Here is a 19,442-nt window from a genome sequence, read left to right on the forward strand (position 1 = left end):
TAAGTGTACTGCTAATTCTACAGCATGCAAAGACATTTTAGGCAATTGTTCCCCTCGATTCTGTGACAATCTGGAGAAGGCGCTTTTTCCTGTTCCAGCATGACTGTGTCCCAGGTACATAAAGACTTGGAGGGGCTCAAGTGGCCTGCACAGGGCCCCGATCTCAACCCTGCTGAACACCTTTGGGATGAATTGGAATGCTAATTGTGAGGTGGGTCTTCTTGTCAAACATCAATATCTGACCTCACTAATGCTCTTTAGGCTGAGTGGCACAAATTCCCACAGACGTGCGACAGTGTGGGTCCTGCTCCATACTCGCTCTTCCTTTCTTGGGAGCCTCTTCTCTTTTTCATTTTTCCTCCTCTCCTGTGCCGACCCGTGTTTATACGGCTCTGTGAGCACAGCATCAAAATCACACACTGCAGGCCAATGAAACAATTGAGAACGATAGCACCTTCACGTGTAGGTGCATCACACCCCAATTACCTCATCAACTCCCTGCAGTTGCACGAGCGTGCCCATGGAGACTGACACGGCCAAATGGATTATTTATAAAAAAAAAAACTGCTATTTGCTCAGAGCCGCTGACCTGCTATACCACAAGACACACTCCAGAATCTTGTGTAAGGCCTTTCCAGAAGACTGGAGGCTGCTATGATTGCAAAAGGAGAGCCAACTCCATGTTAATACCCATGGCTATCCATCAAGCTCATACAGGTGTAACGGTCATGTTGTCCACAACTTTTTTACGTCAGTTTACACTCTGGATGGCTTCAGCAGTATGCTTCTAAAGATTAATGTTGAATTCATTCCAAATATGCTATATTTTGATTATATGAAATTTTGTATACAAGCACTACATTAAGTAAGACAAGAGTTTCATCTCCGTGCCCAGAATAATACCAAGGAATCGAAATGTATCAAAAATAATTGCATTAATTTATGAAGACACACAAAAGGGAGGGATAAAGAAATCAGATCTCCAAGTACCAAAAGACCAGGGTCACAGGTAGTTGTTCCAACTGTCCACTGGGTGGCTCACCCACCTCAAACATTTTAAACCAAAACACTTCCTGTCAACTCCCCTCTGTCTTTACTCACCCCCAACTATCCATCTCACTCTGTATCTGTCATAGTTTCCCTCTCCCTGGTGCCTTCCACACTGTGGCAGTAGTTACGCTCCCAATATGCTACATAAAGACATAATCCTATTGCCGGCATTGGTTCTCCTCTGCATTGGTGCCCGGCGTCTCTCCTTTTCTCAGGGACCACATTTTTCCCTGTCAAGACCTTGCACCCCATGTAACCTTCGACTATAAACCTTTATTATTGTTACTAAAGGAACAAGTGCAAATATGAACTCTGTTGTACTTATTACAACAGGTAAAACTGAAAAAGCTAGAAGACACTCAAGTCAGACTTGTAGACGCGTTTGCTAGATGTACTGCCTACGACAAAAAAAGTAAGCGGTGGTTCGAGATAACCAACGCCATTACAATTCATATAGCTGACGTGTCAGTGGACAGAGATTGTTAACATTAACAGATAGTGTAGTTGGTTTACAAAAAATATTTACTATTTATTCCTTTTCTAAGACATGTTCAGTGCAATACAACTTTTGACAAACACCTCTGGATATTTTCTAAATGAGTCTAAATGCCTCTTTGGATGGTTGAAAATATGTTGTCAAAATTATAGTTCAAGTTGTTTGTAAAATTTGTTCAAAAGGTTCTATATTTTGACTGCATCTGTCATGCAATGTGATTCCTTCTCTTTATTAGTGCCACCCCCTTGATGGGGCCATGCAAACCTGTATTAATACTTGCCTGCACATCAAAATGTTTTTTTGTACAATGTACAATTCTCATGACAGTTGAATAGGTTATTCTTAATCAGTCTACTGCAGTAATTGCAGTGGAAAATGTGGTTAACATCCACTCATGCAAGGGGAAAAAAATACCGTTTAATACCGTGAAACTGGAATAATTTAGAAAAAAAACGTGATATAGAATTTTGGTCATACTGCCCAGCACTATGAGACAGACAAATCTTTTTCCAATCCCTTGTTACTTTACAGTACAAATAAATTAAGAGTAGAACAAAGATGTAAAGTATGTGCACTTTAATACAAAATACATTTACACTAAAAACACACTTAGCATTTGGATGTGCATTTACTGACTGCAAAACAGAACATGTCCTCTTTTCTTAACAGTAATACTTACAAATGTAAGGATCTTTAACTACAAGAATGTTCACAGCATGCTCAGTTTATAAAAAAAAAAAAAAAAGAGTTGCAAATCCTTTATATCTTTTAAATAACAAGAATTGTAAAAAATGCTGAATAAAATACATACAATTTGCTGGAGATTTTCCTGTTTTAACATATTTACATTTTGTACAATATTAAAATACACATTTCCTGCAAGGGGAAAATAGGCAACTTTAAGAAAACAGTACTTTGGAATACTGTCAGAAATACTTATAGTTTAAAAGTGTAAATTTAAACAAAGAATAAGGGCTTTCAAATTTGCACTAAAGTGACTTTACATAAAGGAAAACGGCTTTGGATGTGCAGATGTTTGTCCACCACAGCATCATGCTACATACTTGACAATCTTAATTTTCAAGGAATGCTAGAATCATGTTATGGTGATAATGAACATTATTTATACACTTCCCAAGACTACATACATACCATAGTTTATCTATGGAATGCATTTATACTTGTACATAGAATGATTCACTTACAATCTACAACAGTAGAGGTGTAACTGTACACAAAGTTCATGAGCAAAAAATGGTAGCTAAGCAGTTTTTACTCTAATTCTGTGAAAGTGTCTCAACTGTGATGTTTGAGGGCTATAATCATGCTCTATATAAACCAATATTAATACTAAATAATAATGCATTTTCAAAAATCCACAGTACCAAATAGCTCACACATTTTGGGACTATGTGATGCGTGATGTCTAAACAGACTTAATTTTCTTGCTTTAAAATTCTTGGTGCTTTTCATTAATCTGTCTATAAACTACTGCCCACAATGTACGAGATGATCAACGGCATATTTTATGCAAGTTTGGCTTACAATTAACACAAAGGACAAGGGAAGAGTATATATTGCAGCAGGGAACCAAGTATCTTTCCTCCGGTTATAAACTCCATTTAAGACATTTTCTGGTAATAAATACGTAATACGGGGCGGCACGGTGGCGCAGTGGTAGCGCTGCTGCCTCGCAGTTAGGAGACCCGGGTTCGCTTCCCGGGTCCTCCCTGCGTGGAGTTTGCATGTTCTCCCGTGTCTCGTGGGTTTCCTCCGGCGCCGGTTTCCTCCCACAATCCAAAGACATGCAGGTTAGGTGGATTGGCGATTCTAAATTGGCCCTAGTGTGTGCTTGGTGTGTGGGTGTGTTAGTGTGTGTCCTGCGGTGGGTTGGCACCCTGCCCAGGATTGGTTCCTGCCTTGTGCCCTGTGTTGGCTGGGATTGGCTCCAGCAGACCCCCGTGACCCTGTATTCGGATTCAGCGGGTTAGAAAATGGATGGATGGAAATACGTAATACATAAGAAATGAGATAGGAAAATGTAAGCTGATGACAAAATATTACTGCTGTGTACCAGATTATTTAAAAGATGCTCAAAAATGTAGTTGATAAAAAGGAAGGAGATCAAGACTGTTTTTTATTGCATATAAAAAATAAAGGACTTTACAATTTTAAACATCTCTACAACATTTCCCTCAAATCATAAAGATATTCTGTATTTTTACCAAAATACATAAGCATTTCAGAATATGTTTACCCCGTTTTCACCTCTGCATTATCTTTATTAGTTAGAATAATCCTAGTGAGCCTCTTAAAGTGTCAAAAGTGAAATAAAAAAAAACAATCCACCTTTTGTCCATTTTTAGAAACTGCCTTTTCCTGTACTGGGCTGGGAAGCCACACCCGATTTCAAAAGCAATAGGCTCAATGTGTACTAAAATATGCTCTGTAGTGGCAGGTCATTAACTGCTAACTTCTGCTAATACTGTTTCAGACAATTGCTACCTTGTACGTATTCAGTCCATATCTCACCCTCTCTCCAGTATCATATACACAAATACAAAAATGCTAATTATTGTATATCCATAGGAGATGTACTGTATTAGCAGTTCAACTGGACTGAAATGAATATATACTAAAATGTCTTCATGAGTCTGAAAACATCATTCTTTACCAACCGTGTTAATTACACGTCTCAGGCTCAGTGCATGGAACATAAACGCTCAAAGACACTATCTTAAAATGTCATAAATGAATGTAGCTCAAATAAGCAGAAGCACGTAGGTTAGTCACTTACTCAACAAGTAAGGTCAATTTCATCTTTAATTAAAATGACATTTGTATGAATGAATAAATACATAAATTTAACCCTGAAACAGTACTATGCAGGCTCAGATTTTTCACAATTTGGTAGCTGTAACCCTGGACAAAATACACCAAGTACCTTGAATAAATAACAATGACAAATATTAATTTTGCATTACCCCTTTAAGTATTTTAGATGACACACTACCGTAAACTTCAAAGTGCCTTCAATGCCAAACATTTTAAAGATATTCTGTTCTAAAAGAAGAATCAAGAAGAAAGGCAATGCAAAAATGAGAGAATTTAGAAATGTGCTATTTTATACGTAATATTCGCTTGCATGAGGTTAGAATGTAAGACACTTAGTTAGCACATGTATACACCACGCTTACATTAAGTATCTGAGAAAACTGTGTTATGTGCTTCACCACTTTGCAATAGTATATAAAAGTATTAAATTAGTCATTTCCAGACAAAACTCAACAAAAGAACAGCACGGCAAGGACTGTTGTTACATCAATTTTCACAAGGTACATTCACAAACGGTAATCAGAACTGACATGCATAGTCGCGAACATTAGTGGTACTGACACAATTGGCCAAATCACATAAATATCAAAGACAGTTAATTCAAATTATGATCTGCTCCCACATGCATACCACCTCTAGTCAGCCGAGGAAGAATATAAACCTGATACAGGCATTAAAGTGGTACAAAAAATAAAATAAACCCTAAAAAATTGTGTACAACATAATTTCCTAGCCAAGTTAAATTATTTTTGTAATATTTCACTACAAATGGATCACAAGTGAAGCCTGAAGCTGATTTTTTTGTCCCCTTAATTAATATTTTTTTCTTATTTTAAAATGCTTCAGTTATCATGCAACAACCAAATGTTGGCAAACATAAAAAAAACAAACTTTTTATCTTTTGCCATGCAAGTTTCATAACTGTAAGTTGGCACCTTACAAAATATCTTATAGCTGCCCATAGGAAACAGTTATGTTCCTTTTTGAATTTCTGAACTATCACAGAAAACAGAGTACAAGGAACATTTCTCCACCTTACTTTTGATTCCTATATGGAAAAAAGGAGAGCTGCAAATCCAGAAAGTCCATTTTCAGTAAACAACAGCTTAAAAAATAATCCGCTCAGTTATGGAATTTGTGGAATTGGCAGAACAAAATACACAAGGTCTTTGCTTGAAAGAAAAAAATATCAGGATGCATCCCTAGATATCCAGCCACTCTCTGTCAAAAAGTTCAAAATCCTTTTTTTAATGACTTTGTCCAGGTAACTTGGGAGACGGCTTTTAGATGGGATTCCTTGACGTTTCTGCAAGTGGTCTTTTATTATTATCGTTTTCACAGTCAGGTAACTAGTTGGACTGAGATTGAGAGAGTTACAGAGCACTTTTTCCCGCTCAGATAACAGCTCAAACCCTGAAAGATGCTCAATGGCAGCAAACTCACTGTCTTTTCCGTCTTCTTTTATGCCACTGCTCCCTCCACCACCTGTATTGCCACCTCTCTTGGACTGGTTCACGCTCTTATTCTCTTTACGCTTCTCTCTTTTATGACGAGCTGCTTCAAACTCCACAGACTCATCAAGCTTAGTAATGCCATTGCGTCGATACCTCTGCAGCTCACGAATCTTTGCTCGCAGAAGGCGTTCCTTGTGCATGTTTTCAAAAAATTCTTCAAGTTCCCGAAAGGCCATAAACTGACACAGAGGTCGCAGCTTGAGTCGCTGCTCCTTCTCCTCCTTGGTAATTTTTCTTTTGACAGTTGCTGAAGTTGCTGCTGTGGCTGCAGGGGTCGCATTCCCAGTAACTGCCTTGTCTTTTTCTTTTTCCTTTTCTTTTTTATCTTTGCCAAGGAATGCTGGCACTAGGTTGTAGTCCCGAGCAATCGTCTTCCGACGCTGTCTTTCTTTTAGTTTACGCACATACATATCCACGTGGGCACGTTTCATTTCAATCTCTACATCGTCATCGTCGTAATTCACAGAAAGTCCACTGATGAGGGTCTCAGCATCTTGGTCATACTCAATCTCATAGTCATCACGTAATGGCATATAGCCCAACTGCTGCTGTTCAGCAACTGAAATATCTAATGGTGGTAGTGGGGTTGTCAGACTTGGAGAGAGGGGTCCTCCACTAGGACATGTGTGGTCTGTAACCCGATTTGGTATACTGTCTGGAATACAGGCTTTGCCTAAGTTGCCATGTATGTACATATTAACGTAGTGGTCCATCACTTCCTGGGGCGTACGGGAGGGTCCAACATGAGCAGCCATGTCCTCCTAAAAAATGAAACATTAATATATAATGAATATATAGAGAACTACATACTATACTCATTGCAATTAATTTAGATAATGTACATGAAGTTATACCAACATATGAATGATTGTACAAGAGTACAGTTTTCAGCCTCTTCCCCAATGTTTGACTTTTTTTTGTATAATGTTCAGCGTGATGTGAAAGTAAATCTACACAAATTTAAACAATCAGCTTTGGTTTGTTATAAGACATTTAAACATTTTGGAAATAGGTACTAGCAACTGCTTCCTGCTGACTGGCAGGCAACAGACATGCTATTTAACCAAAAAAGGCTCTCCAGTATGTGTCTGGGGGCGATTTCATCTCACACCCATGTTACGAAATGGAAGGTTTTACTACCAGAAGAAGCAGTGGTGAACTCTAACATGTAGGCTCCAGTTCTGTTCTATTTTTTTGACTATGCATGCAGCAGTGAAAAATAGGGATGTGTCTATACTACGTATTGGTACTCACGTCAGTCTGATATCTGTTAAGTCCTCATACACCATATCAGCTCTGTCTTATGGCTTTTTATGAGTACCAAATGAGTACTGAACTCAAACATCAGGTGGCAGAATATATAAACAGGGACAATACTAAAATGGCACAATTTGCAAAATTTTAAGAATTACATATAAGAATAAGAGAATGATTCGAATCTTCTTCTCAAATGAAAGACAAGAAGTGAATGTAGTACCTGAAAAACTATCTGGAGAAACAAAGATACCAGCTATGCAACACAATCCTCATTAAACACATGGTGTTTACATACCGGTCAGATTACATTATGTACTTGATGTTTGTGTTCATGCACGGTTATTCTAGGTACAACGTTTATTTCAACTTCAGCTGTCATGTATACATTTGAAATTACAATATACACAAATTTATTTTATACACCCCTAAAACTCAAAAGCTTCAAATCTCTCCATTCTGCTTTCTGTTACTGTAGCCTCTACTTTGTGTCATTTGCTTAAGGATGGACTTGTGCTATGAGACACAAACAGATTCAAGAAGCTTTAGCCAAACTATACATGGAGATGCCACGAATGACGAAGTGACCATGGCATACTTATGCCATTAACAAAACAAATAAAAGCATTTAATATAAAAATATGGATAATTTAATATTCCTAATCACAAAATGTCACTATGCCAATTCCCATTGCGAAATGATTGACAGTATTTTTCAATTTATAAGAGATCTTACATTTTGCACAGAGCACACAGCAAGTATGTACTAATTTGCTGCTTTCCTAAATACTGCACAAGTCACACCTTGATGCTTCTAAACCCCATATTAATTTTGCTTGCACTGCTTTTAGTTCTTTGCCAGTTGCACTTGCGAGACATTGTATCTTCAAACAAAGTTATAGCTGCTTTCTGGAAGTTTTACAAATGAAAATAAAACTACAGTACAATCAACACCACAAAATGTAACTTATGTGATGAAACATTTCTAGATAAATGTTACAGCTAGGAATTTAACCATCACAGTCCTGCCACTTCTAAATTAAATCTATTTGCAAATTGAAGTAGTTAGCTTGATTTGCCATTAGTAATAAATAATGATAAGGAAATACTTAAGACTACCACAATGCAACCTTTAAGTATATTTAGATGTTTCACCTGTAAATCATGTAATGTTTCATGGTATCTCAGTTTAAATAATAATCTCCTTGGAGAAGGGACCTGCTCTCAATGTCCTTGCATGTTCAAGACTACTTATGTATGTGCAATTGTGTGTCCTTTTTGTCAAGGTAAATCTAACCGATTCTGACATTAGGATAAAATAACACTTTATCTTTCATAATATTACTTCTTGTGTGCCCAGATTCCTGTTTCCGTGAAAGGCTGTATTTCCCAGTGTTACCTCTCATTAGGAAGCAATGTATGAATCTTAAACATTTCATACATTATAGATTCACAGCAAGCAAAAATCAGTATAAATATTGATAGTACAAAAAACATATTTAACAGAAATGTTCATGCATGACTCTATTGTTGGTATTACATTACTGTCATTATTCTGAAGAGTTAAGCAAGGGGAAATTCTACTATGGGTAAATGCTATCATGTACACAACAATAAACTTGAATTTAAAGTTCAAACATACCTATCTCAGCGCAATATCTCAAGATGAAACAGTGTCCTACATACATTACTAGACAAGCAATATAATTCAACTCCCTTTCTTGGCTAATTTAGCACAAAAGCTACTGTTAGAACCAATAACCAGTGTGGTCAGTGAGGGCATTTTAGTACAGAGTTACAGATAAAAGAAGAAATTATGTACTGTGATAGTAGCTTAAATAAGTCAGATACTTTTTTAAGCTGCCAATAATAACAATTAGGCTGCAAGAATTACAATTATTCTTAATGGAAATTCCATTTTGTTCAAATAATTTGTACCTATTGTTTCTTAATTAAATATACGTAACAATTATTATTAATTTCAATAAACTACATTAAAATAATGTGCATTCGTTCTTAATCAAAAAATTTAGGTTTCATTCACTATAGCTTATTAATTAGAACTATCTAACTAACTTCTATCAAGTGGCTTTATTGTTATATCATCCATTCACAGTATTACAACATACAGTGGCACGAAAAACCTTTACCCAGGACTGCAGTGCAACATATACATAAACACAGGAGAAGTGCAAGACAGGAAACAAAACTTTATTGACAAACAGATAGACACCAATAATTTAAATTAGACATAAATAAATTAATAAATAACAACAACTAATAATTAAAAAAACAACAATAGTAACAAGTATATGTACTGCATATAAATAAGATATTGGGAGTGGATCTGAGGCCAGGAGGGGAGTGAAGAGTTCACTGTCCAGACAGGCCACAGCTATAAGCAATTGCAGCACATGGTAGAACTAGTTCAGATGCTGAAGAACCTTCTGACAGATGGAAGTGGAACAAAGAGATTATGGGAGGGGTGGGAATGATCCCTCACAATGCTATAGGCTTTGCGGGTGCAACACATTAGAAACATAATAGAGGGCAGAGAGATCTCAATGATCTTTTCTGCTATGTGCACTATCTGTTGTTGGGCCTTACAGTTAGAGACATTGCAGTTCCCAAACCAGACAGTGATGCAACTGGTCAGAATGGTCTTGATGGTGTCCCCATCCTCGTATATTCTTTATATTCTTTCAAATAAAAGTACTTGTATTTTTACTCTGTATTGGCAATGATGCTAACCTAAAAAAAAATGTTTGGAAAGTGAGGGGGAAATTATCTCAATGCTTACTCCCATGAGCTTTTAGGAGCACATGGCTACACAGGTGTTGCAAAACAAACCTGCACTGCAAACTGAGGAATTTCTTGCTGTTTTATAGCCAACTATGCGTGTCCCTCTTTAACCTGCTGAATCTGTTCATATGCTTAGTGCCTAGTGATAAATTTCAATCAAAATTTCACACTTGCATAAAGCCTGACCTGTGAAAGATGACTGGAACCAGCCCTTAAAAAGTCCAGCTAATGCAACTAAGCTTAATACAATTAATATATCTTTACTGGCCATAAATTTCTTGGACTCCCTCTAAGTGGCCACCATTAGACTTTATACTACAAAAATCAAATACAGACCTGAATATTCTTAATATTTTTAAACAGGTTTCAAATTTGCCATTTATTTTAATGTCTAAGAGAAAATGTACTTTTTTTTATCATTCCTGAACAAAAATAACCATATGAAAAGTTTCATATTGTGTATTGCACAGAAAAGGACTTAATTCATGTTGTAAATAGTATAACAGTATAATAACTTCCTTTATAGGATCGCGTACAAACTTTAAGAGTTTAGAATTAATCGCAGCTATTGATATTATGCTGCCCTATTGAGACTTTTTGAAGGCTATGAACATCAGGAAATTTTATTAACTATGTGCCTTAGATTAAAAATTGGTCTAGAACTAAACAGAATTTTATCATTATATTTTGTTTTTGCTACGTCAACATTTTTGTTCTTGTAAACTATGACATTTAGTTGTTATTTTGTCTGAACAGGACACATTACTGATGTTGCACTTTATAAACCTGACTTTGGTGTGTGTGTGTGTATGTATCTCCAGTAATAAACTTCTTTTGGTTATCGATTTCTAGCAATTCCTCTTTTCAACTTTGTTATTGGTTTAGTGTTAAGGTTTTGGTTTGGGTGGCAGTATGTCGTTTGGTTATTGGCTTCTGGCAATTCTCCTTTTGACAACATTCACAGTTTTTTTTTGAACCACCAAAAAATATAGACAGTAGTCGAGTATACCACTGATGTTAGGTACTGTTGCAATCATTTTTTCAATTTAAACAAACTGTTTAAATTAAGTTTGATTTAAAAAAGTTTTTATTTAAACAAAGCAAATTACCTTACTACTGTTAGTAGTCTAGAGAATATGCAGTATTATAAGGTACTTTATCCTGTTTAAATAAACAATGTGATAAATTTAAACACTTTATTGCACAAAAAAAAAAAAAAAAGGTTTTGAGGTGGATAAAAAAATCATGTAAAAATAGAAACACATGTTAAATTCAAACATAACAACTAATTCCAGTGCTAAACATTTTGTTAATGAGCACTTTCCAGGTATGGTTAGAAAACGATAATAAAGTTAAAAGGGAAATGGAGAAAAGTAATGGGGAAAATTCAAAAGCTAACTAAAATTGATCTTTCAGTTTTTTAGAAGTGAAAGAATGGTCAAAGACAAGGTGAACTGTATTAGAAACGGTATTATACACAGATAATGAAATTGAAAATGCTGTAAATTCACATTTTTCACATTTGAAAAAGTTGATTTCCCAGCAGCTACCGAGTCCATTAAAGACTTACTTAGTGATATGGAAACTGCAACCACAGCATAAGCATAGAAGTTCTACTAGTTTGAGAGGACAGGAAAAAATTGCCAGAAACAGATAAAATGTATCCTCATGTGCTGAAGAAAGTTAGTAAGAAAATATATTAATCCTTAACTAATGATGCACCAAAATGATTTTTTGTCGAAGCTGAATTTCAAAAAACACCAGGCCAAACACATACTTTTTTTTTTTGGTTCTTTTCTGACGTTTTGTTTTTGTGCTCTTGCATATGTCCTAGATTAAATGAATTCCAGTTTTATTAGATGTTTTACAACCAAACTGAATTATAATTGATACAATAAACTTTTATTATTCAACTCAGTCTTTTTAGGGGACAAATTTTGAAAACTGAACTTGAAAAAGATACATGAATAATAATAAAACAGTAACATAATATAATTTTATAAACAATAAATGATTACTTAAGATCAACTTGTTAAATTTTAATCTGTAATCTTATATTAATGAAAGCAATTATTATGTAAAAGATAAATTGTCAAATGTCAGGAACAGCTGCATTAATAAATAGGGTCTGGATGGTGGAGATTGTGTTTTACTAATATGCTAGGAATCTATGCAAATGCAACAAAAGAATAGAATTACGGGGGTGGGTATGTGTATAATATATATATATATATTATTCTGATTTTCAGAAAACACTTGAAAAGGTACATATGTAAAATATATATTTGAAAAAAATGTATAATTTATAAGTAAATGATTTATAAATAAGTAGGTCCAAAAGGTTAGTTATGTGCCCTGCCGTACAATGGACTGGCATCCTGTCTTTGGTCTGTCTCTGATACATGATGCTGTCAAAATAATCTAAAGCAGATTTTGGAGGTTTGAGAATAAATTAATGTCCAAAATACAGAAATGTGAATGTTAAGTTATCTATTGACTGTAATATGTTGGTGTTTGGCTGCTGATATGGCCTAGTGCACCATCTACATGCCTTGCATCTGATGCGGACAAGATAGGTTCTGCCAACATCATGAACTGAATTGAGAACATTATAGCTGACAAGATATAATGAGAAAAGAAAGTAAGGTGAAAAGAAAGCAAGAAAAGGTGGAAATTGGGACCAGTACACCATTCCCATTGGCACCAGTCTTTTGGAGGTGTCAAATCAAGTTAGGTTTTTAGTTATGTGTGCGTAATCGGAATGTGGAAGGGAAAACAGGGAAACCATGAGAAAAATCTCCAAACAGACACAAGGAGAGTCCAAGAAGACAACAACCAGAAGCAGCAATACTAACCACTGCATCACTGTGTCATCCCCTGCACATAAAATATTATAATTCTTCTTCTTCCGGCTGATCCCGTTAGGGTTTGCCACAGTGGATCATCTAAAAAATTGCTGCCCGCATATTGATTTGGCAAAATTTTACACCGGATACCCTTCCTGACGTAACCCTCCCCATTTATCCAGGCTTGGGACCAGCACGAAAAAACACACTGATTACCAACAGAAAATCCTATACTACATTTTTACAGACACCTCTGACAATTTTTAGACTACCAAAAATTCTGTGCTAAAGTGTAAAAATAATCCTAATTAAAATGACTCTTCCACCAGCTGAATTCATAAATAACAGTGATACGATGCCAGACAGTCCAAGCAGCTGTCGTAAACTCTGGGGGAGACATATTTGATTATCTGAAAAGGTTCCTCCTCTATGAATTCAATTTAATGTTCAATTTGTAAAATTTAATGGTTCATTACTTTCAAAAATGTAGGTGCTCATTGCTAAAGAACTTCTACATAGCCACAACGAAATTTGGAAACAGCAGATAGTTGGACCACAAGGCTCTGCACAGAGTGGTGTGGTCAGGGAAATACATCACCGAGTGTGCACTCTCCAACTTCCAGGATGTCTATACTAAGCGATGTAGTACCAGGGTAAATAAAATTACTGTATTAGTGATACAAATCATGCCAAAAATGGCCTCTTCTGCATGCAGAGGTCAGGGAAATGCTACTGCTGCTTGAAGACCAGTCCAGAAAGGGTGAGGAGGGACTTCTTTCCACAGTCCATCTGCAAACTAAATGAAGAGGACAGTGCCTAGAGCTACAGAATGCCCCATTGATTATACTCTTATATTAAATTATTTATTTTTGCTGCCATTGTTCATATTGATGTTTATTGTATTTCATATCCTTCTAATGTACAGTATTGGGAGTGTAACAACTAGGCATTTCACTACATAATTGTACTCTGTGTATAATTGTATGCGGCAAATAAAATTTTACTTGATTTAGTTTAAGTCCAAGGGAAAGAATATTTTGGGAACTGTAGAGGAAAACTGGGCATGCCTTCATACTGTGTCAAGTTTTAATTTATAAAAAAAATGAAGGAATGGAACCCTTGGGAATTTTTTGAGGGTAGAGCCTTAATAATTCTGGAAAACTGTAGGAGACAAGGAGGACACTGTCTCAGTAAAGTTTGTCTGTGTTGCAAAGAAAAGAAAAATTAAAAAACTGCTTTTGGCCCATCGATGCTTATTTCCTTGATGCCACCAAATACATAATCTTAAAATGTGCTACTTTTACTGGTTGAAATGTTATAACTAATTTAAATTGCAACGACAATGTCCAAAATAATACCTGGAAAGAAACAGATTCACAAAATAAAAATCACGCAAGCAGCATTCTGACTACAGTTATAGGTAATGGTATTTGCATCCTTTTCCTCCATAGGCTCTGGTGTGCAGTATGTTACTGGGACTCCATCCATGCGCCGATAAAAACCAATACGAATTGAATGCATTGGAAATGGATTTAGCGTGTAGGCCTCAAGTAGGTCAGACAGCCAAGGTTTTAACATGCATTTTTTGGTAATATTTTTTATGTATTTTTAAAAAGAACGGTGATATCTTGATTCGCAAATATCTGCAGAGAACTGCGTGTATATACTGCACTGATAAACAACCAATGAGTTGAGGGTAGATGTGCAACACACAAACAAGTTACTGAACGTGTGTAAAACTGAGACTGTGCCACGGTGTTAAGAACATATTTACAAAGTTCAAGTACATCAGACGCTAGTCTCTGCGGCTTCAAAACGATTGGTGCAGACAACCTGTAAATAACTTGAACGTTGAATGTCTGGGTCACTCCAGGCGAAGTTTCGTGGAGCATCACTAAGAGCTCAACAGCCCACTGCTTAAATTATCTGCAGAAAACATGCAATCACAAACCGCAGGCTTCCAGATATTCACATGAAAAGGTAATAATAACAATAATAACATGGATGATGAGGGGTATAATAAATGTTTTTTTCATTTACCCAGTTTCCAAAGCCGTACTGCTCGATTGCATCGAGTAGCAACTGCTCTTCCCTGCTAGTCCAGCCTCCCTCCGCTTCGGGACCCCAAAGGGTGAAGCGCCCTCCGTCCACCAGCTGATAGCCGTGCCCCCGCCGATGCCCCCCGATTTCTGCGCCGGCGGAAAAGCACTCCGGGCATAGCTCAATGTCCTGACATTCCGTGCATCGAAGGCGCAAATTGGTTACATCTGCTAGGCAGTACACACAGTATTTCTTTCCCAGGTCAGCCATATTGACGGCTTCTGCTTCTTTGTCGAAGCAGTAAACTGGAGCTCCGGCAGGACGCAGTGTAAAGACATGCGTATTTAGTCCGCCCCGCCCCCTGCACGCACGCCTTGTTAACGGGGAGGCGCGCGTCTGCCGACGTTGTGTGCAGGCTACGCCTTCGTTACCGCGGAGACAGAATTAAACAGGAATTCGGGTGCAAGCAGTGCCGAACGCTAGGGAACTTTTTAAAAGTGCATTGACTTTTTAGAAGAGAGGCAATAGCTGCAAATAGCTGGAATGTCTGAGCCACACAAACTTGAAACAATTCAAGATGAGACACAAGAAGACAATGCACTCGAACGTCAGGGCAAGGAAGAGAACTCAGAAAATCCTGTCTATTTAGTAGAGGAGCATGTAGGTCCCGATGAGGACCATGCTGATGTTGGTGACCAGAAGGGTACCACGGAGAGGAAAGAAACCATATCCACAAATGACAGCACTGAGCAAGAGTCGACAGAAATTAACGAGGAATCAAGTCGAGGAGAAACTCAGGAAATGATTTATGCAGGAGAGAAGCAGCAACTTACCTCTCTGACAAATGAAAGTTTGGAAGTGGATGATACAGCTGAGACCCATACTCGAATCGGCGAGCCCCTCTCTGAGAAAGAGATTCCTGTGTTACAAATGAAAGAGGATTCCCCAATTTCAGTTCCAGGTACTCCTGAGAGGGTACATAGCCCTATGAATGAAGCAGAGAGCAAACAAATAACAGAGGAACTGGAGGCCAAAGAACGTAACGAACTGTTGGAAAAATATCAAAACCTAGTGGAAGAAAAGGAGAAAATCTCTCGGCACAATATTTCATTGCAGCAAAAGTTGGCAAAACACCTCAATAATAGCACCAGGGAGGATTTACATCATGAAAAAGAGAGATCATCATCAGATCAGGAACAGGTTTATCAAAGGTACATAGACACCATCCAGAACCTAAAAAGTCAGCACCAAAAGGACTCCGAGATCTTCCATCTGCAGATAGAGGACCTAAAAATAAAGCAGCAAGAGAAAATTAATGAGGTGGACGGTGACTGGAAAGAACTTCTGGATATGGAAAAGGAGGTTCTTGTAGCAGCATTTAGCGGTAAGTTTGGTAAAGCTGCAGCCCTGAAGGAGGCAGAGCAGATCCAAGCAAATGAGCAACGCAAGGAGACTGAGCTCATCCATATGCGGCTAGAAAACATTAAGCTAAAAAACAAGAACAAAAAACTTGAGTCTACCCTAAAAGCCAAGGAAGAATTAGAGGAAGGCTTGAATTTCATTGATTTTGAACAACTAAAAATTGAAAGCCAGACCTACAATGAAAAAATAGAGGAGCGCAATGAAGAGCTGCTTAAGTCCCACAAAAAAATCACAAACACCGTCCAGGTTCTTACACATGTAAAAGAGAAACTTCAGTTCATGCAAATAGAGAACACTGAAAAGAAAGGACAACTTATGGATTTGGAGGAGTTTGTTGGACAAAAACAAGCGATTCTTAGCAGGAGCAAACAAATACGAGATAACTTACGTATGGAAAATGTTAAACTTGCCCAAAAGTGTGATCTGCTTGAAAATGAATTGCTGCTCAGAGACTTTGAAAACAAAGTGGATGACACTGAGGTGCTTAGCCAGAAGCTCAAGGCACTAAAGGTCAACTATGCTGAGTTCAAACTGAAATGTGGAGGTGTCAAGAAAAAAATTGGACAAGCTCAAACTGTAGAACAGTAGAGATAACTACTGGTTTAAGACTTGGGAGTCTGAAAAAATGGTATGTTGGTTTAGGGTGCCTTGAATATGTTTGTATAATTATTATTATTAGTAGTAGAAGGAGGAGGAGTATTCCTGATTATATTCTTTAAACAGTGAACTTTAAAAAAAAAAAAAAATCAAAATAAGGTTAACACAAAATGGATTGGTGGCAACCCATTTTCTTGCTGCTTGTGATTAAAGCACAATTACGTTCAAGGTAGGATCATGTGTACTGTATAAAAATCTTTACATGTGTTACTCTTGTCTATAAATGTTCTATGTTGTAAATGTTAACTACAAAATAATGTCAGTCCTGTCTTAATCTTTAACCCTGAAGTTACAAACAGTAGGTCACATTTGTGTACCTTAGATTGTCTGTGTGTTAGTGACAATGATCATGTATGTTAATGATCAGATAATGCTTTTTTTACAATCATTTGAAGTATTATGTTAGTACCACTCATCCATCCATCCAAATTATGAGCCTATTTGCAGATGGGACCTATTGGCAAGCTCGGTGTTAAAAGAAGATATGCAAGAATCTTGGTTCATTTATATACCAGTGAATTGAAGAGACATTATCCTCTTTATTTTTTTTTCTTTTTCGCCCCATAGATGGATAGATACAACATGAAAATTTGTGCTGTATTATGCAGTTCTATCAGTAATTCAAAGGTTTTCCAAAGTTCCAAAAATTTTGTTTCCACAATGTCATTTAATTTTTTTATGCTAAGGCATTTTTTAAAAAAGATATAGAAAAAAATACATACTCCGGCCATTTCTATATTAATTACTTTATCCAGTGTTAACTTTGTAGTATATTTTCCACTGCAAATGACACTTCAGACTAGTATTCATTGTTAAAAGATGTTAAAAATGCTGTCCCAGTAATATATTCCTTCAGGTAGCAGTATTAAATTTAGTTATTGAATTTTCTTACCTAAATTCAAAGAGGTCACATTTAAAATATGTCAGATTTGACCTATTTTTTTATCTAAATTGAATATATTTTTGTGTAAGTAACTTGTTTTTTTCAAGAGTTTATAATATGAAAGTTGAAGCAAAGCTGCTTTTTTATGTGGCTTCTTTCTAGGAACTCCCATTTCCTTCCAAAGACCAAATCTGTTAGCTCATCTCTGTATTGGCCCTTTGTTAGGTGTCATGTGATGTCTGTGTGTAACCTGAAAGTCAACTACCATTCCACCTATGTCAAGGCTTTCTGTTATTTTCTGGTTTGTGTGGCTGTCTACAATGTTTGAAAATCAAAGGTCAAAAAATGGATGGACGACTGGTTAAACAGAATCATGTATGTGTAATGTTCTCAGAAGGACTTTACATTCAAGGTACAAAAAAGGAGAATAGCAGAAAGACAGAAAATATACATTCAGTGTAGTGTATGACAGAATTTCTGTAGGTGTGCCACTACTGCAAGGATGGTACAATTAGGGTAAAGTACAGTTTTGAGAAAACACAGGTTTTCCCTGTATCAATTCTGCTATGACAGTGACATGTCATAATTTCTTCAAGTACTACAGAATTAAAGCTTAAAATCAAGAATAACAAAAACAAACAACACAAACTGACTAAGTTCAATTAGATTTTTTTAATTTTCATTAATTGATTTTTTTTTTTTTTTTCTGATTAGGTGATTTTAATTCTTTTAGGACAAAGAATTAGTCTTTTATCTATTGCTGTGCTGACTTTAAATTATTCTGCTGATTAATGCAGATCCCTGCAATGTTATGAAAATTTGAACACATGTGATACTCATTTCTGATTCAGCAGAGTAAGCAGAAAATTATGAAACACTGATATTTATAAAAGAATGCTGTTTACAACAATTTCACTTGAAAACCAGCAGTCATGGAGGTTGTTTTGAATTATGATATGTGACGAACTGTGTATAACGTATTTTCTTATAATGAAGGCTACTATTTATTATTTTCCCATTTTAATCACTTATAGAAAATAAAGTTTTTATTCCATGTGTAACAATCATTTCATTGTGCTATATTTTTATTTACCTCATGAACAGAGTATTTGTCATTTAGACATCTCAAAAGGAGAATTAGCATTTGAATGGTACATGCAGTTGTCCGAGACATTAACCAATCAAACCTCTAAAGTTATGACTACTCAGTATTATACTAATAATGGAGCACGGTCACTTTTTATTTATTATGTCCTTTGAGCTGGTTTTGTAACGTTTGACAGTCTTTCATTCAGTGCCCGTGCTCTGTTATTTTGTTCCCTAGGCCAAGCTTATTAGTGCGGCAACCGATTGTTTGGTAGCTAACCCGTGCAGCTGGATTTTTCTCCCCTTATGATCTGCATCCTAGGCAAATGCTTAATTCACCTTAATGGTGGCGCTGGCCCTACTTGCATTGAATCATCCAATGTGAGTCCAAATTATACTGGACAAGAAATTTTAAAGTTGTAATCAAACATTATTCTCAAACTTGCTTAATCCATTTCAGTGCTGCAAGTGTCTGGAACCTTTTCTGGCAGCATCTGACAGAAATCTAGAATCAACTCTACATGAGGCACTAGTCCATTGCAGGGCCCACTTACACT

The 19,442-nt window shown here is 36.5% G+C and overlaps 2 protein-coding genes across 2 annotated transcripts; one reads left to right on the forward strand and one right to left on the reverse strand.

Annotated features, from left to right (window-relative positions):
- Window positions 1–5,080: 5,080 nt before the first annotated feature.
- On the reverse strand, window positions 5,081–15,172 carry tada2b (transcriptional adaptor 2B). The gene is made up of 2 exons (XM_039751429.1): window positions 14,838–15,172; window positions 5,081–6,656 (listed from the first exon to the last, which is right to left on the reverse strand). The coding sequence occupies exons 1-2, from the start codon at window positions 15,105–15,107 to the stop codon at window positions 5,571–5,573; spliced, it is 1,356 nt and encodes a 451-aa protein (XP_039607363.1). The 5' UTR covers window positions 15,108–15,172; the 3' UTR covers window positions 5,081–5,570.
- Window positions 15,173–15,240: 68 nt separating this feature from the next.
- Window positions 15,241–18,835, forward strand: ccdc96 (coiled-coil domain containing 96). The gene has a single exon (XM_039751431.1). It carries the CDS (start codon window positions 15,381–15,383, stop codon window positions 16,845–16,847), a length of 1,467 nt encoding a protein of 488 aa, XP_039607365.1. The 5' UTR covers window positions 15,241–15,380; the 3' UTR covers window positions 16,848–18,835.
- Window positions 18,836–19,442: the final 607 nt, after the last annotated feature.

Source organism: Polypterus senegalus, chromosome 4 (genome assembly GCF_016835505.1).
Source record: "Polypterus senegalus isolate Bchr_013 chromosome 4, ASM1683550v1, whole genome shotgun sequence".
NCBI lineage: Eukaryota > Metazoa > Chordata > Cladistia > Polypteriformes > Polypteridae > Polypterus > Polypterus senegalus.